This window comes from Mastigoproctus giganteus, chromosome 2, assembly GCF_048544385.1.
Source record: "Mastigoproctus giganteus isolate SK-2022 chromosome 2, ASM4854438v1, whole genome shotgun sequence".
Classification (NCBI taxonomy): Eukaryota; Metazoa; Arthropoda; class Arachnida; order Uropygi; family Thelyphonidae; genus Mastigoproctus; species Mastigoproctus giganteus.
This window is the reverse complement of record NC_143576.1, coordinates 29,032,104-29,055,351: the sequence shown is the minus strand read 5'-3', so window position 1 is coordinate 29,055,351 and position 23,248 is coordinate 29,032,104. Positions and strand designations below refer to the sequence as shown.

Below are 23,248 nucleotides of genomic sequence, written 5' to 3'. Positions count from 1 at the left end.
TCTAATATCATTCAACTACTATAAATTAATCCTTACTCTAATATTAAAGAAATCAGAACTGCACAATGGATAGTTAAATTCCACATCTACATTAACCTTACAGACACTGTTATACATAAATAAAAATTTGCAATTTAATCAAGAATTCAATATTAATAGTATAACTGAATTTTCTTGTAACCCTCAAATAATATTCAAACGTTAACTATTTTCACTATCCAAATTAGAAATATCTCTAGTATATTACAATTCAAAGATATTCTTGAACTATAATTATTAAATTATAATATAATATAATTATTAAATTAAATCAGTAACTTATTAAAGTGGCAACAGGATTGTTTAATCCACTGGCATTTAAATCATTCTATTCACCCGGTAACCCCATAATCCGGTACTCCATACCTTTCATTCTTGGTTTCTCTATTAAAAATTTGAGAGTGATATTGAAAATGGTCAAGATGATCCTCACATATGATCTTGGTATTTATCAATTCTAGCAATCAGCTTCCCTTGTTTTCACACATATCTGAATGTGAGATAATATCAAAATAAACTTCTGTTTTACATTTAAAATTACAGAAGCATTTTCATTTTAAATATACATTAATAAGCAGATATATGTAAACAAAATAAATGGATACTATAAAGTATCAATATAAATCAGAACACACTGTGTTCAATTACACATTACTGTAAAAACAGTAATTACTGTGATTTCATATATGAAAACACATGGTGCAGCTCTTCAACAGTAGTATTTTCAGAATGTTGTGTAAGCTCTTTAGATCCAGCAGTAACACCCCAGTCATCAGGTTTTGCATAGGCTGAAGAATAAGGACGGCCAGTGGATGGATTTAAGCTTTCCCAATAGGAACGGCGGGCTCTATGGAAAATATTTAATTTAATTTAGAAACTCAATAGTTACAATAGACAAACTACAGCTTTATGTTTTTTTTTCACTTTTTATTATTTATTAAAAAAAAAAAAAACTTAAATTGTGATCAATGACCACAAAGGCTTTACAATACAAGATGACCAAAGTTCTTTGGTTTATGACTATCTTTGCACAATAACATGCTAAAGATAGGACAGTTCAATTTTTGGCCACCAAGTTAAATACACTTGGAATTTTTTATCAATACTGTTTTGTCAAGGTGAAATGTTCAATGTGCACCATACAAGCTGCCTGTATATACTGCATACAGGCAGCAGCAACCATCTGCATCCCACCTGGGATGTCTGCCACCTGCCATTTTCTGAAAGGCCTTGGCACATGGCATACCTATGACTTCAGGGTAGTATTAGCATTAACAGTATGGTACAAATAAGCCCCAGGCTCTTGCTTAACTAGCCAAAAAAAAAATAAATAAAAACAAAAAATAAACTATATCAAATTGACCTTATGTATAGGTTGGGAGTGAAAAACATTGTTGATGACGTCAACCAAACATCCATCTCTTCAAAGGGAAAGCGTGTGAAATTAAATTGAGAAAAAGAAGGAACTAAGGGATACACACTTCTTTCTCAAAATTTAATTCCATGTGTTAATCCATTTGTACTTTAGCAATTTAAGTTTAAAATATTAAATATTCTATCCTCACTGGAGGTACTATCTTTGGATATTTATATTCTATCTGCACCATTTTCTATTACATTTTTTTTTTTTTCATGGCTTCATTGGTCAGTACTATGTTTGTTTACTTGTTATAATGTCCAGGAAACTGCTCAACTTGCATTCTTCTGGGTTGTTGGTTACCGAAATATTACAGTTTTTCTTGCATCTGCTGGAGTGCCTTGCAGCTTGAACTCTGCATAAATATGGGGTATTGGTGGCTAAATTACTTTTTTCCAGGTATTTCCATTTATTCTTCATTAGGTGACTTTTTTTGTTTTGCTCTTTCTAAATTTTCATTTCAGTTTGTGATAGCTTTAGCCAATTAAGGAGACTGTGGAATTTACTTCAGAAAGTTTTCTTCCATTTATTCTACTTTCTTCATGATGAAAGGGGTGCCAACCAGTGCACCTTGCTGCACCTCTATTGTGCACTTGTGTGATTTAAGTTAGATTACGGGTTCAGAGTATACGCATCTGCTAGGCTCAGCATACTCCAATGGCTGGATCCCATCCACCATCAGGCGATTCGTATTGCCACCAGAGCATTTCAAACATCTCCACCACAGCCTCTATTTCGAAGGGAATAACCATCATTTTTTATTATCGCTTTGTATGAAATAGTTGCTTTGAAACTGAAATCCCTACCTGACCCCACATGGGCACCCGTTTTTGAGCCACGTTGGGAAAAATCCGTACAACATGTGCCAGACTGCCAATCTTCCATTCAGTATTCGTATCCAAAGACTACTCAGAGATTTGGAGATAACATTAGATGATGTCACCCTATCACCAGGCCAACCTTCTCTACCTTGGCATGCTCGCATAACAGCTGGGGAAAGGACAGCACTCCATCTGCTGTCTATTTGCAGCTCTTTTCAGCACACTGATCTGAACATTCTGACTTCTTGCCAGTGCACACAGATGGCTTGAAATCAGAAGTGTCTGCGGAATCTACAGTTATCTTCCCAGACACCACCATATCAAGCAGATCTCCCATGAATGCAGTGTTTTCACTGCAGATATGCATGCCTTTGAGTTAGCCTTGGATCATATAGAAACCATCCACCACAAAATATGTTATATATACCGATTCTCTCAGTACATTGCAGGCCTTATCGTTGAGGGTCTTGATTAGACTGCGATTCAAGTCCGTGACCACCAAATACGGAGGATGCAGAAAGGTCAGGGAATGACCACCACATATCCCTGGAACAATGTGGCTTTAGCTGCTAATGCACCTAAAAACCAACAACATTGAGGTTCAATCCTCATCCAGTCCTGTCCCGGATACAGCAGAAACTGCACCTCCTCTCTCAATCAGATTTTGATGTTAATTTTTGCTGGAACCCTGGCCACATTGGGATCTTAGGAAATGATCTGGCGGACAAAGCAGTGACCCTTTTTTAATCTCATGCTTGTTAGTCCCCCATACAGACTACGAGCCATTAATATGAAAGAAACTGTTCGCCCAATGGCAACACTCGTAGCATGGGCAGGCTGCAAATAAGTTATGAGATTAAACTTGTAATTGAACATTGGCAATTTTGTCTGCACATGAACCACAAAGAGGAAGTTGTTCTATCTCAGCTCCGCATAAGACATTGGTATTTGCTGAGGGCAGACGATTGTCCTATGTGTAGAAATTGTGACACCATTTTAACAGTCCATCATATTTTAATAATAATCATTGTTTGTGTTTTTCCCATTTGTTTGAGCCTCATACACTCAGACAGATTTTATCGGACAATGACAGCATATATTTAAGTCTTTACAACTTATTAATTTATATGATTTAATCTAAAATGTTTTATTGTTTTATGCTCTATAACTGTTTTATATCATATACTCTTTTATAATTATATATGAATTTATTATAATATCAATACTGGAAAAGAAATTCTAAGTGATGAAAAACAACCTGTAAAAAAGCAGTGGATGACAGAAGAGATTGTAAACCTAATAGATGAAAGAAGGAAGTTCAAAAAGGGATCCAACTAAATACCAGCAAATCAAAAAAATTAGAGAGGAAAATTAAGGAAGCAAAAGAAGAGTCAATGCTAGAAATATCACATTAGAACGAAAGCATGATAATTTCCGTTTACATAAGAAACTAAAAGAGTTAACAGGAAATACAAACAGAAGGATGCCATACACAATAAAGAATGCCCAGAATCAGTTAGTTTTAAGAGGTGATAACAGAAAGATGTGGGAAACTTACATCAAGATACTTTTTGATGATGCCAGACAGGATGTAAATGTTAAAATACCAATGGAGGAAGACCTTGAAATTCTACAGTCTGAAGTAAAATATGCTCTGGAAGTGGCTAAGTCTGGCAAGGCAGTGTTGGCCCGATCAAATCCCAATTGAAATAGTGAACCTTCTAGATGAAGAAAATCTGAAATATCTAACCAAAATGTTCAATAAAATATATCTAAATGGAACACTACCTAACGATTGGTTGAGATCCTCGTTCATCCCTCTTCCAAAGAAGAACAACATTCTTGCATCAAATGCCTCTACTAATGCTAATGCTAACATCACCTCATGGAACGATTTTCATCTTATTAATCTGATGAACCACATTGAATTTGCTGCTACGAATAATCCTAAACAGGATTTACAAAAAATGTGAATCAGTAATTTCTGACACCCAATTTGGACTCCGAAGCGGACTAGGCACAAGAGAAGCTCTCCTAGGTATAAATGTGTTGTTACAAAAATGTAGAGAACACAGCAGAAGATAGTATTCATCTGCTTCATAGACTTTGAAAAGGCTTTCGATCGGGTACAACATGTAAAGCTTATAGAAGCACTTAAAAAGCTAGACCTTGATGGAGAGGACATCAGACTCAAAGAAATCTGTTGGAATCGGTCACTGTAAGTGTCGAAGAGAGTGAAACTGATGAGATCATATAAAAAGAGGGGTAAAGCAGGGTTGTATTCTCTTGCCCATAATATTTAACATCTATTCTGAAGTTATTTTCCAAAATGCATTGTGGGAAAGGAAAGAAGGAATTAAAATAAATGGTCAGCTGATAAATAACATACGCTAAGCTGACGATAATGCTATATTCACAGAAAATATAGATGACCTTCGATTGCGTTTGGACTGTATTAACATTAACAAAAAATGTAATGATATGGGTTTAAGAATCAACGTCAACAAGATCAAACATGTGACTGAGTAAATCTCCAGTAAGCCAAGTCCAGCCATTATTGAATGGAGCTCCAATAGATAGAATGACTCATTTTAAATACCTTGGTAGTTGGCTAAATGCTGATTTAGATCCACAAGCAGAAATAAAAGAAAGAATAGAGGTTGAGAGAAATGCCTTTACAAAATACAGAACAATGCTGTCACAAAACTCTAGATCTGTCAATCAGACTGAAATTCGTTAGGTGTTATGTGTGGTCCATACTATTATACAGAGTTGAAACTTGGACACTGAAAACATCAAGCATGAACAAAATAGAAGCCTTCGAAATGTGGATCTACAGACGCATGTTAAAAATATCTTGAATAGACAGAATCACCAACATTGAAGTCTTGAAAAGAGCAAGAAGAAAATGTGAATTGTTGAGCTTAGTGAAGAGAAGGAAAACTGCCTACCTAGGACACATCCTTAGAAATGTAAAATATAAATTGCTTCAAGTAATAATAGTGGGAGGAGGAAACTTTCTTGGCTGAAAAACATCTGGAAGGTCTGGAACCATTAGTAACAGCAGAAATTTCACCCGCATTCATCTTTCTCCTCTGAGCCTTATAGACCTCAATTAGGTCTCAGTGGTGCCTAGTTAAACTCTAGCCCACATATTCAAAGTCTTTCCTCATGTGGATTCTCATTTGCTGATCAAACTAGGTGGGTTGCCCATTTCTGGATTCTTTCAAAAACTTGTCTTTTTTTTTTTTTTTTTAGATGCAATTCATACTTGAATATATTCAAAGTGCAGTCTTACAATTTCCTTATACAGTAGGATTATAACCTCTCTATCTCTGCCAGCAAATGTTTGATAGGTTGATCAAACACTATGGGTTATCCTTGCCACTTGTCTGTAGTGCATGGAGAACTAAATATCCATTCAGACTGTAGCCTCCAAATCCCTTTCTTCGTCTACTCTTTTTTTTTTAATGCAGTCCCACCAAATATATTTTGATAGGGCTGCATTAAACAAGTTATTTTGGATGGCGAACTGCATTTTTCTTCATTAAAACATAGCTACCCCTTCTCTGAAACCTAAGTTGATACTGAAGAAGTGTTGTTTGGCACTCATCATTAACTACTCTCCCAATCTTGAAATTGTGCCCTATATCCCTTCATTGATATATTTTAAAATCAGAAAAGTGGTTCCAGTACCAATCCTTAAGAAAATCCTCACCTCTAACATTGGTCCAAGCTGAACGGTAACCATTAATCATAACCCTTCACCTCCTGCCACGCAGCCACCCTGTGATCCATCTTTGCTGTGATCCCAATAATTTTCAGCTTTGCTAAAATCCAGATAGATAATATAAAAATTATTTCCTACATCCAAAATAGTTAACCAGGTTGGTAAGACAAGGTGTGCCCTTACAAAACTGTAATGCATTTCTTTTAGAATTCCATCTATTAAATCCTATACTGCATTCTGTCATTGACTTCAGCGGTAGAGAAAAATAATGGAGACAGACTGACTAGTCTGTAATTACCTTTATATTGTGGCAATAGATTGGCACCTCTACCTTTCCAACCCAATGGAATCTCACCGAAATCAGTGATGCTCTCATAATTAATCTTAATGGGTTGAATGCAGCATTCTTGTTGCTTCCCTTAAAATAATTGGATATATGCCATTAACCTAACCAAAAGTTCAAAAGTTTTTCTAAGCAATCTTCAGTATCACTAATTTTGTGCTTCTCAACTTGATTTGCATAGTTTACTCACTACAAAGGGTCTTTTGTCAGCCAATATTGTTGCAAAGTACCCACTGAATTTATCAGAATCATCTTGTTTGTATTCACATATGTGAAGAATCTCTCTCTCTCACTCACTCACTCTCACAGCAATTTCTTGTAAGCTTTGCTAATTATCATTTTCTATGATACTATATTATGTTATAGGATAAGTATCAAACTTTAGGATGGAGCTAATACTACATTAAATAGAAGAAGTTATGAAAGCCAATGAAAAAAAAAAAGGCTTTTTATGTACTTGTTGGCACAATATTGCCTAAGTAGCCCTTGCACCTTAAACTCCCATAACATGTCACAAAAGAAAATAACTACACTAACTACATCACTAAAAAACAAAAGTTAAAAAAAATTGACTGAACTAAATTATATTGTCTGTAGTCTTATAATAATGAAACTTTAAAAGTTGTAGCCATACTCCATCAAGTCAAAATTCAACTTTCCCATAGCATTTGTAAACTCTGATAACATAATCATCTATTTGGTATGAAACTAAGCAAGTTGAATGCCACCCTAATGGGCTTTTGCAGAGGCTCTTTATTTGATTAAAAAAATAAATTTTTTGGGGAGATTGACATTTGGGAGACCTGCTGGGTTAATGTAATCTGTGAGAGAACTTGGTATACAAAACTGAAGCCATACCTTTATGATGTAAGAAATCCAAGTACAGCAGAACCCCAAATCCAGCAACCAGATTTAGCTCTTGCCAGATTTTTGAAAACTATAACATATCTGATACCAAAATGCACAAATCTTCAACTATTGTAAAATCCAGTTAAATTTCATAAATCCAGCATCCTCGGGACATAGCACATTCCAAATTTTTGAAAACTGTTTTTTTTTTAAGCTATGCATATAATCTATATTAAAAAGTAAGGGATTACCTCAATCTTTTTCATGGAATGCTTCCAGTCAATTCTCTCCCATATCCCATATGTGATGAATAAAATAAGATGAAAAAAGGTGAAAAAAAATGAATTAATGAATTCCCTCACTCAGAGAGATACGACCAAATCCGATGTGCAACAGAATTGAAAGCCGAGAGCCCCAAACCGACCCTGAAACACATCAAACCACAGCAGCAAGACCATGAGTGCGAGAAGAAATTGTGTCATAATAAATAGTTAAAACTGCTTCCTATAATAAATAATTACAATTTAAAAGATTAAAAACTATTGAAATTAAACGGATTAAAAGTTACGATTTGGATGAATGCTCAAATTAAACGAAATGCACAGCTGTTTCCTTTCCTTAAGCAGACCATGCTTTTCGGTTGATCGCCGTGTTCACAGGATGGAAATATTGCGAAGTGTTTGTGTGCGTATTGACTCTGAAATATAGAGAGATTACTTATATTGGTGCATGCGCAAAAAGGACCAGAAATCTGAAATTAGATAAAGGCCATCGCACATTGATAGAATTTTCATATAGTTTCATTCCAAGCGTTTCAGCGATCAATAATTTTATGTAATTGTGTTGTATATTTAAAATTACCGCTTCATTGAATAGGAATACGAACACGTGACCATCACTGGCTACATGAAAGGCCAACTCCGATGCATTTGCGCACGACGTGTGGACGGAAGCAGCATGTTGCTTCAGACGTAACTCTAACGTGCAACGAGTGGAACCCTCGTACGATGAATCACACCGACTACACGAAATTTACCTGTGGTGAGCAAGAAGGAAGAATTGTGATTTTTTTTAATATATTATGAGGCTTCTGCATGGGCCTGGCTATAATTTTGAATTCAGTATTTCTAAAGAGTTTATTAAGCTACCTTGTACCATTGTTAAACGTACGGTATGTAAATAATGAGCAGAAAACCCACTACACTATTATTATGGGGGACTTCAATGCTAAGGTTGGAAAAAGACAAAACAGCGCAGAAAGGGGAACTATAGAAAATTTTGGAATTGGTGAAAGAAATGAAAGAGGTGAAAGACTTGTGGAATTTGCAGAATCTCAAGGACTGTCAGTAACGAACACTTTTCAAGAAAAGGGTGAACAGAAAGTGGACATAGAAGAGTCCAAATGGATTAACAACTAATGAAATTGACTTCATCCTCACTAACACAAGATATATTGTGAATGATGTTACCATCCTGAATAAGGTAAATGTTGGAAGTGATCACAGATCTATATCAAGTGATGTACACTTGATATAGATGTAGGAAAGGAAAGGAAAAAACTGACTCGAGTAAATAATACAAAGGTCTTTGAGATAACAGAAGAGGAGAAAAAGCAGTATGTACTGGAACTTAAGAACAAGTTTGAGCTTCTGCAGACTGCTCAGGACCAAGATATCGACAAGGAATATTACAACTTTCAGAAAGTGATAAAGCCCAAGAAACCTATAGGGAAAAAGAAATCCAAAGAAGAAAAAATTAGTCAAGAAACACTTGTCATGATGAACCGAAGACGACAAATGAAGAGCAAGATAAACACTGACAAGGAAAAAATTGAGTATACTGAGTTATGCAAAGCCATTAGAAAGAGACTCAGAGAAGACATAAGATTTAACACAAGAAAAGTAGAAAAAGCATTAAGGGAAAACAAAGGATTTAAATCAGCAGCCATGAGCAGTAATACAAAAAGACAAATGATACTGAAACTGAAGAACAGCGATGGTGTACTTATAAACAGCAGAGAAGGCATAATTCAAATAGCAGAAGACTAGAGAATTATACAAGGAGTGAGGGAATGATGCCAGCAGTGAGGAAGATGGATTGCAAAGTAGCAACACATACGACATACCCGATATTCTTCCTGATGAGGTAGTAACATGCACTGAAGAAAATGAAGAATCAGAAAGCCCCGAGGGAAGATGAAGTTACTAGAGAGTTGTTAAAATTGGGAGGAAGAGACATAACACAAAAACTGGCAAGGCTCTTCACAAAGTGCATTCGAAAAGGTGTGACGCCTAAGCAGTGGAATAATGCAATCATAGTTTTGCTGCATAAGAAAGGAGATAAATCAGAAATTGGAAATTATAGACCAATTAGCTTGTTATCCCACATCTACAAGTTGTTCACAAGGGTCATTACTAACAGATTAGAAAGAATACTTGACGAGAATCGACCGAAAGAGCAAGCTGGCTTTAGGACAGGATTCTCAACTATGGATCACCTTCACGTAATATCACAGTTAATGGAGAAAGCAAATGAATAAAAAACACCATTATGCCTGGCATTTGTGGATTATGAAAAGGTATTTGACTCCATACAGCATAAGGCAATGATTTGGGCACTAGAAAAACAAGGCATAGATACCCCACATATTATGATTTTGAAGAAAATATATGAGAGTGCTACCTCCTTTATTAGACTAGACAAAGATAGTAGGAAATTTAAAATCGAGAAAGGAGTTCGACAAGGAGACACAATATCTCCAAAGCTGTTTACTGCTGCCCTTGAGGAAGCTTTCAGAAGATTAGACTGGTTGCAGAAAAGAATCAATGTGAACGGAGAGTACCTAAACCATTTACGATTTGCAGATGACATCGTGGTCATAAGCCACAATCCCAAAGAATTAGAGGAAAATCTTAATCAGTTATGCACAGTTAGTAAGGATTTTGGACTAAAGACGAACATGGCTAAAACAAAAGTAATGATGAACGAGTACGCCACAGAAACGGAAATAATGATTGAAGGAGCAGTAATTGAAAAGGTGGAGTCATATACTTATCTGGGACAAGTTATTAGCTGTAATAATGATAAATGGCTGGAAGTCAAGAGAAGAATAAATTTTGGATGGATAGCATTCAGGAAATATAGTCACATACTGAAGAGCAAAATCCCAGTTTGTCTGAAACGTAAAATAATGAACCAATGTATACTTCCCACCATGACTTATGGAAGTGAAACTTGGGCACTCAACAAAAGAATGGAAGAGAAGCTGAGAACTACACAGCAAAGAATGGAATGAATTATATTGGGAATCAGACTGTTAGATAAGAAGAGAAACACATGGATTAGGCAGCAAACTCAAGTAAAGACATTCTTATCAAAACTAAAGAACTAAAATGGTCTTGGGCAGGACACATAGCTCGAAGACATGATGACAGATGGACTAAAAAAATAACAGAATGGTACCCAAGAGGAGCTAGAAGAAATCCTGGAAAACAAAGGCGGAGATGGATAGATCAAATTCATGAGTTTGTGGGTAGTAAATGGATGGCCAGTGCTCAAAACAGAAGGAACTGGAAAGTTGCTGGAGAGGCCTTCATCCTGCAGTGGATTGAAAATGGCTGATGATGATGGAAATAAAAGTGTGTTTTAGTGGTATTATTAATGGGTATCTTATTTTATTGAGCCCTGTAGCTCTGAATTTTTTACTAATGCATATAATCTATGTATTCAGTGGTAATTCATATTATGCATGTATTCTACGATTGGCAAGCTCAGGTGAGCCATAGAAAAATTTAATGCACTCGCATGATTGCGGACAAAAGTTCAATTTAACAATGAAAATTCATGGAGACCTTTCAGCTGCATAATAGAATAAGTATGCTATTTTTTTCTAACTAAATAATCTCAAAATAAAAATATTTTTGGAAATCATATACGAATATTTTTATTAGATAATACAGTAGGTGTGCTATCTATAATCTTCAGAAAACGATAGCCACCAGATTAAGTCAAAATATATACCCATGTTGCCAGACTGGGCTGACCAGTAGTGTACCTGCTTAAGAAATAAACATTATGGATCTGAATCTGAATCCCACCTCTGGTATGGGTGTTGTGGTTGTCCTGTATTTTTTAATATCAGGTGGAATAGATTTTAATAACTTCCCCTCCCCCTTTCATAATTGCCACTACTAATACTAACTGAATCAGCTACAGTACTTTTATTATACTATGAACTAGTACTGAATGTTTTGCAAAACAAATGATTTTATGGATGCATACACACAGTAACAATGAGGTAACAAAGAAATTAATGGTTCTAAATTATTGCTAGAACATTAACATATAAATCTGGCACCTGCGATGCTTTAAGTCGAGACAGCCTATTTCCTTGTGTATGGTTGACTACCCTTAAAAGAAATATTATATTCAAGAAGTGATGAATTTATGAGGGTGTTTTGTTTTTTTTTTTAAGAAAACTCCAAAAACAAAAGATGCATGGGTTGGAGGCTGAGAACATGAAAGAAGATACTTGTTGAGACTAGACTTCAATTTCTTTTGTAATTTAAAACTAAACATATTGCCGACACAGAATTTAACATTTTCAGTTTTCAACATTGATAATATAACAAGGCAACTTTAATAATGTGGCACCTCTGACTAACAAGGCATTTGAATAGCATGAATTTATTGCAACAATGTAATAAAAAACACATAACACAAAACTTTATCTAGATAAAAATAAAAGTGCATATTACCTAGCTCTAACCCAGGGCTTGGTATGCATTTTTAGTCCTTCTCCCCATGGCTCATGTTTCACTGATGATTTTGGTAAACATCCTCTCACTTTACTTAATTCTTCAGCCAGTGCTCTAATATGATATGGTTCAAAACCACAACAACCGCCAATGTAGCGAACTCCCAAATCATAAGCTTCACGAGCATAACGATGCATATCCCACCTTGTGCAAACTCTAGGTTCCAAAGCTAAAGAAAAACGCACAAAGTTAGTTTTAATGCAATGTAAATCTAAAAGATAACAGAAATTTTCCCAAGTCTAAGACAGCAATATTAATAGACCCCACTTCAACTAACACACTTTTTTTTCATCACTACCAAACTTTGAATGATATCAGCAACAGTCATTAATCAGGAATGTCCATATTTTTAAACTAAAAGGTCTTCCTTCTTTTATAGCAATATATGGAGAATTCTATTTTACTTATTGTGTGCATACTTCAGGAATAGCAATAAAATTCTCGAGCCAATTTTTACCTCTTAAAATGCAATCTATATATTATTCAGAAGCATTAAATGAGTTACTGAGTTGCATGTAACACTGTGCATAAACTAGACAAATTAAAAACGTACTTAAACCTGAAAAATTTAAAGGGAATGAAGGATAACCAGGACCTACGTGCTTCTTCCACCTAAGAGTGCACTGATGTAGATGAATGGTCAACACAGATACGGTAATACACACATTTGAGTTGCCTGTCATTAGAGCCCATGTAATTGCTAAATATAATGTTCTTGTATTTTTTTGTCTAGTAAACTCCCCTCTGACCTTATGTTCATAGCAAAATTTAACTGACCATTCCAATGTATAAGGGGAAAATTTATTTTTAATTGCCACAAAAATTTCACAGAAAGTAGATTTTACAGTTCAAAGAATTGATCTTAAAACTGAAAAAGCATCAGAACTGTTTAAAACTTACTGTTTTAATTTAATTCAATTTAAATTAATTTCAATAAGCTTTGGAGTAGCTAAAACTACATCTAATTATCGTCGGAAGTTAACAGCAAACTAATATAACAAGGTTAAAAAACACTAATTAATCTTTTAAAGTGAGCATTTTACATTACTAAATCTTATTTGATGTTAATTTATAAGTACCATAGGGGAAAAATATTCATTGGTGTTCAAAGAAAGTGCATCACCTAGGAATTTCACATTTCTAACCTAGGTGCCTCCGTGGGCAGGAGCAGCAGTGCATAGCACACACTTCTTGATTAGACCGGGGTTAGAGCCAGTGAGCCACCAAATATGGAGGATGTGGAAAGGTCAGGGAATGATCACTGCATATCCCCGGAGCAATATGGCCTTAGTTGCTAATGCTCCTAAAAACCAAATAACAACAACATTTCTAACCCTTTTTTGCGATGGTATGTTACATTAGTCACTAGCATCACAAATAGAAATATAAACAAAAGATATTTATTAATAGTTAAGGCAAAGCTATGTAATATTTGACAGGTTCTCTCAAAATATTCCAAAATGAGCATTTGCAACCTTTATACAACAGTTTTGGTAAACACGACAATTAAGGCTGAAATGTTATCAGAAGCCCTCAATTTGCTTCGTTTATCATTTTAAATGGAAAACAAAATGAAAAGTTCACCAGATGCAAACTAATATTTAGTTGAACTGCCTCTGGCTCTAATGACAGTAGCACACCGTCGAGGCATTGACAAGATCAATTTATGAAGAAAATCAACTGATAGTTCATGGTTCCAAACACGAATTATGGCTTTCTAAAGTTCACAAAGGGTTTTTTGGTTTCTTTCTGACAACTGCAGATCCACATGATGCCAATAGTTCTCTATAGGATTCAGGTCCGGGCTGTTTCCTGGCCAGCTAAGAGTTGTAATGGAGTTCTTCCAACCAGTTTTTCACCTGTAACAAATGTAAACACTTACTGTCGAGCCTCTAATGCAGAAATGAAAAAAAAAGTAACTACAGAAATGCCTACTTACACTTTTCGCCCAATGACAAGGAGCAGAGTTGTCCTGAAAGATGCAGTTACTTGGCAGGTTGAAATGGTCTCTAATGGTTGGCAACAATTTGCCTTCCAACATAGTCAGGTATCCATTGGCATTTACGGAAACTTTTATAAACTGCAGGTGACCTACTCTGCATACGAAAAGCGGCCCCATATCATTTGGCTGGTAGGGAATTTCACTGTAGACACCGTAGAGTCTGGATGGTATTCTTCACGACGTCTACGGCGAATCATTTGTCTCCCATCAGAGCCATGCAGGTTGAATTTCTTCTCATCCAAGAAAATAACTGACTTCCACTGCTTGGGGGTCCATTTAACATGCTCCTCACACCAAATTAATCTGGTCTTTTTCATTTTTTGTGCGAGGAGGGGTGTCTTCTTAGGACGATGGGCTACAGGTCCATTTTGAAGAGGCGTCTTCTGACTGTTACTGCACTTGTTACTACTCCTGTATGTACTTCCCATTCTCTTTTTCAGCTGAGACGAAGAAGCTTTGCGGTTTTTAAGACATAAGTGCTTCAAAATGCGGTCCTGTTTTGGCGTAGAGACTTGTTTGCGTCCGGTTCCTTTTTTCCTATCAGCAGAGCCAGTATTCTTGAGTTTGGAAAGAAAATCTACTCACTGTCCACTGATTACAAGACACTCTATAAGAAATATGACAGGACGAACATCCTTCCTTGTGTAAAGCAACAATAGCACTCTTTCTTCGTGGCGTCAACTGCACGTAATTTGCCATCCTGACACAAGCAAGGAATGACTGCAACTCTTGCAGAGCACACTTATATAACCAAAAATAACAGCTGATGCAATACTACATCATCACCTATGCATGTCAATCTTATCTGATGCAATCTGTAAGAAACATTGCTATATACTTACGTTATTCGGACAACAATTACAATTTTAAGGGGTGATACACTTTCTTTGAACACCAGCGTAAGTACCAAAGCACTTAGGGGAAAAATTTATTCAGTTAGTGTAAATCAAATAAGGGGAGAAAACTTTTCCAGGAATTCATTACTCTCATTAGTTGAAGCAGTAGTGCTCAATTTCCTGCAAACAATATTAAAAAAAAAAAAAAACTATGACAGTCCTCATTTTAGGAGAGATATGGGGGATATTGAAAAGTTAGTAGTCTCACACAGAAATAATTACAATAAAATTTTAAATATATTTTTTGCATTATACACAAATGCAAAAAATATAAGTTATACTTAATATTTTGCTTAAGAACCTGTTGAACTCTGTTTTCTTTTTATTATATAACAAGGCAAATTTGAACGTTGTGGCATCATATGATATCTGCAGAAGAAGCATTTAACGCCAAAAGAAATCCATAATAATATGAGCAGCAGAAATCGAATAGGGAAGGAACGGTAGTGGCCACAAAAAACAATGGCACAATATAAGATTTGGAAAAAGCAGAACAGCAATTAAAAATCCACTAAATAGTGAGGATTGCAGGTATCTCATATGAATTCTGGCAAAGGAATTGGATTTATGAAAGGTTTCTTCAAAGTGAGTCCCACAACTTCTGACACCTGATCAGAAGCACGATCAGTGCAACTTAGAATTGCTAGCTTGTTATGAAGTAAATCCAGAAAAATTTTTGGTAAGATTTTTAATTATGGACAGAATATGGTTCCTAATCACTATCATCCTAGGTTATGTTCAAACATCTGTGTTCACCACCTTGAAAGACAAAAACAGTTCTACTGGCTAAAAAGATGATAGCAGCAATCTACTGGGATTCCAAAGGAATTATAATGGTGGACTATGTTCCAACAAGCATCATCGTGATGATGATGATGCTTGTTGAATCTGTTATTGTGTTGATGTGTGCTGAATCTGTTATTGTGTTGATGTGTGCTGAATCTGTTACTAGTGTTAGCAGACCTAAAAGAAAAGGAATGCTGACAAAATAAGGTGTCTTGTTTGACCAAGACACCTTATCAGCAATCCATATCAGCAATCACAATAACTGAAATATATTGTGGGTGTGAATTGCTATCATATTCATTCAACAGACTTCTTTTTGTTTCCCAGACTTAAATTGCACTTGGCTGAAAAAAAAAATTCCAAACACATGTCAGCCAGGGAAACATTTTTTTTTCAGGCTTTGATGGATCATTCTATAAGAGTGGGATAAATGTGTTCCAGAATCACTGGAACAAATGCCTGCAACTCCAAAGAGAGACTATATTGAAACATAAAACCCACACACTATTAGGTCGACTGCTCCACAGTGAGGCTATGAAATTTTTAAGGCATCCCTTTGTATGTGCTCCTGGATCTCCATCTCTAAGCAAAAATGATTTTTACATAGAAATATAGTACTTATAATGGGGAGGATGCATTCAGAGGGTTGAGAAAATGAACATAAAAAAATCATAAATACAGTACATACAAATCAGGTTCCCAATCAAGCCAGATCGACCTTAATTTAGAAAATGTATTTTACATTTAAATATGAAGCAGTATACTACATTAAAAATTAAATGGAAAAAAAAAATAATAATTCATAACTTGAATAAAGCTGAAAGTAGTTTGACAAGGCTAGATGGCATGAGGTGGAGAGGAGCAAAATTATAGACAGCTGAAGTATGTTGGGGTAGTGGAACCATATCAAGAATTTTTCAATTGAGAAGTGAACTGTGTTTATCTTATCCCTGTACATCTGCTGACAGATCACAAACATATTACATATCTAACTGTTTATTTTGAAGGATCACTAATTTACAGATATCCTCTTGAACTAGGCAACAGTTCAAAAATAACAAGCCTTAAAAGGTATTGATAACATCTTGATCTAATGGCTGGTGTCTGGAAGCAAGAAAATATGCCAATTTGATGTTAATCAAATTGGTGCATTTTCTTGGTGGAGTGATTGAGTGCATTATCTAGGAGACTTTTGGAAAGAAAGTTCTGTTGCTCAATACTTTTTAATTAGCCCTTGAGTGCTTCTAGTTCTAGATGACAAACAAGCAAGAAATTTAGTGTATAATCACCTGAAATGTTCTTCCCTAGCAGCAACATGCAGCAATCTTTTGCCACTTTGAAAGTGGGTGCAGATTTTTCTTCAAACATCTATGTTAAAGCCCTGTTAGGAAAAAATATTCAGCTTCTACTCTAATGTTTCTGCTTCTTGTCAAAGCAGAAACATTAGCTTTGCCTTTGAAGCTCTGGGTCAAGTGGTGATACTCAAAATGTACAACTGAACCTGTGCTCAATATACAAGGTTCCTTAATTTCTCCTCTGCAAGATTCTTGTCGGGCAAGTCATGGTTACTTTAAGGGAATTAAGGAAACAGGAACATACATTATGTTGGGAGTGTTCCTCAAGCCACATGCTAGACAGCCACATAATCTGGAATTCCATAAATCAGGTCACAAAAATAGGTAAGGCAAGTTTTATGGAAACAAACACTTTTCTTGATTTTCAATGAACAGATGAAGTTCAAATAAAATTCATGAACTTAACTGCATTTGATTTTGTTCATAAGGAGATAACTGTATTCATTTCCAAGTTGAACATAAATCAAAGCCTTAAGGTCAAACACAGTCTTCAGTGTGAGAAAAGATCTCCACATGATCAAAATAGAATGCAGTTAAGCACATGAATTTTGTTTGATCACCTAATATTTGATACTTAATTAATTAAGTATTATTATTAATTATTTAAGTATTATAAATTCTTCAAAGAATTTCTATTTCTTCTAACTTGATTATACATTTATTAGAACACTACTTTATGTTGCAATTTATACTTTATAATATATTATTATTACATTTCACTCTTATTGTTATAATGATATGGTGAATTTGATGAATTAATATATAGATATTTAATTTTTTTTCATTCAATAATTATATAAACATTGTAGTACTAAAATATTATTACTCATAACAACAATAACTTTTTTAAAACAATTAGTAAGCCAGTACATTTATATGTTGCTTATATGAATCTACACAATATTCCAAAAATTGCACTGCTCATTGTTAAATGAGTGCTGTTTTATTAACTACTATAACGATGACATTATAAACTCTTCTTGCTTGGAATGTCTCAGATTATATCATGAAATAAAACCATGAAACAAGGCATCATAAATGTAACGATACTCTTTTCAAAAAGCATCCAGTTTTGTGACACATGCACTTTTTACAAAAATGTGTCAAGCTTTTTTTCGACTCAGGACAGTAATTATATGATCATTATAAAACCAACATTATCAAATTTGTAAAGACATTTTTTTAAAAATTCCTAGCTTAAATGGTTAAAATCACATAAGTATAAAACTTCATACACACAAAAAGTATGCATTTGCACTACTCATACAACAGTTACACCTTCCTAACTTTAAGCTTTTTAGCTATATCCAAGTCAAGAGCTTGCTTCTTTTTCTGAAAACAGCATCACAAACATGTGTTCCTCATTGTATATCATGTTATGATGCCACTGTGCATAAATTTAAATTTGCAGAGAACAGCATAATACACCTCAGTGTGAAATATGAGAACATATGCATTTTTTTTTTCCCTGGCAAAATACATGTTGAAGAACATAAGCATAAATAATTTTTCAAAAACTTTTCTTTAGATAAAAATAAATAGTAGTCGAAATATAACATTTGTTGCCCATGTTTATGGTCATCACTGTGGAAGGTTGCAAAATCCCATAACCTTTGGCACGCTTAACAGCAGTGTGACAGAAACTATTGGAAGAAGTTTCATGCTCTACACAACTCATAACCCAATTTAAAATAATAAACAGACAAATGACAAGTAGGCATGTCCCTCCTCCCCCACAACCATTCCTTGATACTCTTGACAGAAAAATTGAAAAGTGAAAGGCATGTTGCTAGGAGGGGAATGTACTGGTTAACTAAACTAACCATTTAACATTAAACTTGAACCTTATTTTTAACTTTTATAACCAACCTCCACAGTATTCTGCAAATCCACTTTGATCACATATCACAGACAACACAGTATCTGGCATATTTCCAAGTAAAGTAAATTGACTACTTTGCATGTCTTGTAGAAGTATATTAAATGTGTAATCTCTAAATCAATAATAAATAAACATTTATAACAAGCATTCTCAAATATCTTTTAATATTTTAAATAATACTTTTCATTTGTTGAAAGTCAACAAATGTTTTTGAAAAGTTGAAAGTCAACTTTTCAAAAATATTCATTACAAAATTAACTCATTATAGAGCAGTACTTTAAATCTTACCTAGTAGTATGCAGGGTTAGATCCTGTTACATATATTGACATTCTGCACTCTGCTCTAACGTTTCCTCAATTTTCAGCAATTACATACACAAAACAAGATGCTTTGAAAGATAATTATGAATTTCTGCTTAGGGGGCAAGAGGTGTGAAGAACAAGGAAGTTATTCTACTAGGGTTTTATCAAACTCCTGTGTATCATGTGATGTATAAAATTTGGCACTACAAACAGTAATGAATTGGCCTATCTTTTACTATATCAAAAAATCAGTTAGTAATATGCAAAAACAAACTGATTTATGTTAATTTGTTTAATCAGATTTGCACATTTAGTATTTATAGACACACACACATGAGATACTCTCTTTGAAAACATTAGTCATGCAAAAAATGAAGTGAACAGTATCAACTGACAAAAATGGTAAACATTTCATATTATCCTGACAAAAATTTCCTCACAAGAAAATATTTCTTGGGATGGCTCCTCACACTCTTCCAAATGACATCACCAGATATTCTCAGTCCCTCTACTAAGGATTGAGGATATCTGGTGATTTCATTTGGAAGGGAGTGAGGAGCCATCCCAAGAAATATTTATCCATCCTGTTCATATTTAACCATCCTGTTGGAAAGTGAACTGGATGGAATTGTTATTCCACATAAAATTATTGTACTAAAATTTGAGTAGGTCATAGAAAAGATAGTTGATGGTAAGAATCAACTATCTTTTCTATGACCTACTCGAAATATATTTTTTTTATTTCTTTCAAATTAAGCAATTTGAAATAAATAATCATCACAATAACATACAAAAATATAACTGGATAAGCTGAATCCCAATCTATGTACACCAGTGTTTTTTTTTTTTTTTGACTTTTCAAGATGCATTCTCCTGACTCTTTACTACATATCCCACAACCCTAAATTCTGAAATTCTAAATTGGAACAAAGTTTAAGGCATATATTTTCTTCTTAAACTGGTATTGAAGAGTGTGCCTTCCTCCTCATATTCTATCAAGGATATGGGAGGAAGGCAGTCATGTGCACCTCAAAGTTTAGTTCAAGTGCTCTTAAATTACATTAACTTCTTTTATAATTTTATCATAAATAATAGTACACAATCTGTTCCAACTTACCAAAAGGAAACTCGGGCAGATCAATAAAACCTTGTTTCCCAGCATCTGGAGTGTGATAAGCAATAGGCTGAACCATCAAATGAACTTTAATTCCTGCTTCTTGCAATGCATCCTTCATAACTTTAATGGATTTCAAGGAAATAAAAGGATCAAAATGGCAGTTCAATCCAACGACATTGGCACCTGCATAATAAATGGGGGTGGAAGAGAACAATATGAGAAGTATCACATCAACATGCCAAAACTGAAAAATTTTATATATTCTATATTTAGAATCATGCATTCAAAAGCATATTTGTTAAATCATGTAAATTTCTTTTTACAAATTCTTAAACTTCCTTTTACAAATAGTAAATGAAGATCAGCAGTATTAATATAGATAATTATAAGGACATGAGTAGACCTGCTTTATTCAGTTTATTCTAACTACATAAAAATGATAAAAATAATTTTCAATAGTATTCATATAATAAATTTACTTCTAGGAATTGAACTTTTTTTCTGCAAGTTTGTATTACATATTATCATTTTATTTATATTAGATTTGTTATGAAGTTTATTACTCATTGTAATCTGATCTATGTAAACAGATTTATACATTTCCCGAGAAGCATTTCATAAATTGGGAATGATTTCTGTCCCTCAGAATAATAAAGGTGCTGAGGGACAGAAATAACACACCTACATTATAACTAACTGCAATATGCCAGAACATTACTGCTGAACTTAATAACCTAACCTCACCTTACCTTCCCTCCCTTATATTAGTTAAGTATAACAATTCCAAAAAGACACCTGCACAGCCATATTATCTTTTGTCTATCCATTTATGCAAGCTCAGGTCTCTGGGAAGTGTTAAGGAGTCAGAATGCTACAAAATAAGTGACATAATAATCTCAGAGAAGCATATATTAGAAAAGCTACTGAAGTTAAAGGAGAGTAAGAGCTCCAGGAGTTAGTATTAGTAATGGCCATATGGTGCAAGGAAGCCTAAAGATTATGCTACACCAGCCAAAAAAAAAAAAAAAAAAGAAGTAAAATAGTAAATAAAATAAATACATAATAAAAGAAAATAGGCAACCTATGCATTTCCCTCCTCCTGTAGACCAGCTGAATTTTTAATTTCCCCAAACTCTCAGCCTCAACCACCCATGTAGGAAACTTATTCCAGTAATTTAAAACTCACTGGCTAAAATAAAACTTCCTGCAATCCAGTCTAAACTTCCCCCCTGCCCCCCATTACTTGAATTTTATGGCCACTGTATAAAGCAATTGTAAGGCTGCACTTGGAATACTATATCCAAGTATGAAGACAGCACCTAAAAAAAAAAAAAAAAAAAAAAATTTTGCTTCTTAAAAGAGTCCAAGATGAATGAAGCATCTGGTGAGATTGGCAAAAGGTGAACTACAGAGCTTCATAACTTGGCACCTTGAAGGAGACCTAATTGAGTGAGCACTTATAGGAAAAGCAAAATGAATAAGGGTGAAAATTTTTCTTGCTTTGTTGAAATATATTCCATCTCTGTAGATTAAGATTAGATTCCTTTTTGCTCACAAGTGTGGGCCATGTTCATAAAAATTTCCTCCTAGAAGCTTTGCAGAATCCCTCACATCTTGAATTAATCTTTTCAGCATATAGTTTCTCTTATTGTGCATGATCAGAATTGCAGATGCCTAAACATTCTAATTTTATTTGACTTTTTTCAGCATGGTCCTCCATTTTACTAGCAAATCATCATTTTATATTTACTTAGCATCACTAGTCCCCATATGAATAATCCTCTCCTTATTCCCCTACTGCTTAAAATTTGACAAAACTGTTTGTGACATGATCAATGGTTGCTTCTTGTGGGTGCACCCCAGTTCTACTCCACCTATCCTTATAACAAAATTTTTTTTTCCCATTTCCTTTACACTGGAGTCTCCCAATAAACCTAAATACTTTTGAACTAGACTATTCTTCAATAAAGTCTTGTGCAACAGAGCAAAATCGAAATAAAAGAAAAAGACTATTCTGTTCTGAGGCCCAAACTGGGAGTGCATTACCTTGCAGGTCACTAGATCTTGAATCCCTGACATTCCCAGTTTTATTTGTCTTAAGAGCAATCATCTTGTCCTTGAGTGACCCAAGTTCATCAAATAATGCACCAAGTTTTAATTTGAAATCTATACACTTGTTATACTGCAAGCAAAGAAAGGATTGTCAATTGAATTATGATTTTACACTGGTTGGCATCAATTTCCTCCCTGAAATAATTTTGACAAATTCTCATAGGAAATATGTTCAAAAACTCAGATATGTGCTTAAAAAGTTCTCATCACCCTCAGATTTCAAATATCATAGGTTAATGATCAAAAAGCAAGACCTGTATTGGTTTAATCATCTTTTCCATCTATTTTATATATTTATTATTTTTATTTTTTTTCCAGAACGTTCGGGAGATTTCTAAAGAATTTGGGTACTTCCTACAACACTTGAGAATGTTTTTCAACTTTTTAGAATATCGTTACATACGGAAGGAAGGTCAAGATGTTTCTGGAGTGTTCTAGAACTTCTGACACAGTTCTCTAGACACTTCTCTACTGGTATGTATATATATGTGAGTGGTTTCTGCACGAAGCAAATATTTTCATATTTAAAAAAGTTTGTGTTTCAGAGAGCGAGTGGAATTTTAGTGAATTAGTATTTGTAAATAAGTGTTGTATCAGCGTAAATCATGAACTGTGTTTAAATTAGAAATAAAAATCTACAATTTCTTAATTGCATTCTTATTTATTTTATTTTTTTTTTTATGAAATCCCAAACACAAGGTATTAGAAACTATAGTACTTAGTACCGTGCTTGGGTTGGAGGTTGAGGAGACGAGAGAAGATATTTGTTGACATTAGAC

At 34.4% G+C, this 23,248-nt stretch overlaps 1 protein-coding gene across 2 annotated transcripts in view; it reads right to left on the bottom strand.

Moving 5' to 3' along the window:
• Positions 1 to 283: 283 nt before the first annotated feature.
• The window catches only part of LOC150089239 (betaine--homocysteine S-methyltransferase 1-like), a 91,442-nt gene continuing 68,477 nt past the window's right edge, over positions 284 to 23,248 (bottom strand). The window contains exons 6-8 of one of the 2 annotated variants that reach the window (XM_090388508.1): positions 20,358 to 20,540; positions 11,957 to 12,185; positions 284 to 886 (exon numbers count right to left, since the gene is read on the bottom strand). In XM_090388508.1, the coding sequence (XP_090244634.1) occupies positions 709 to 886; positions 11,957 to 12,185; positions 20,358 to 20,540 (590 nt within the window). In that variant the 3' untranslated portion in view covers positions 284 to 708. The remainder of the gene's footprint in view (positions 887 to 11,956; positions 12,186 to 20,357; positions 20,541 to 23,248) is intronic. The other variant, XM_090388502.1, reaches the window with a different exon arrangement.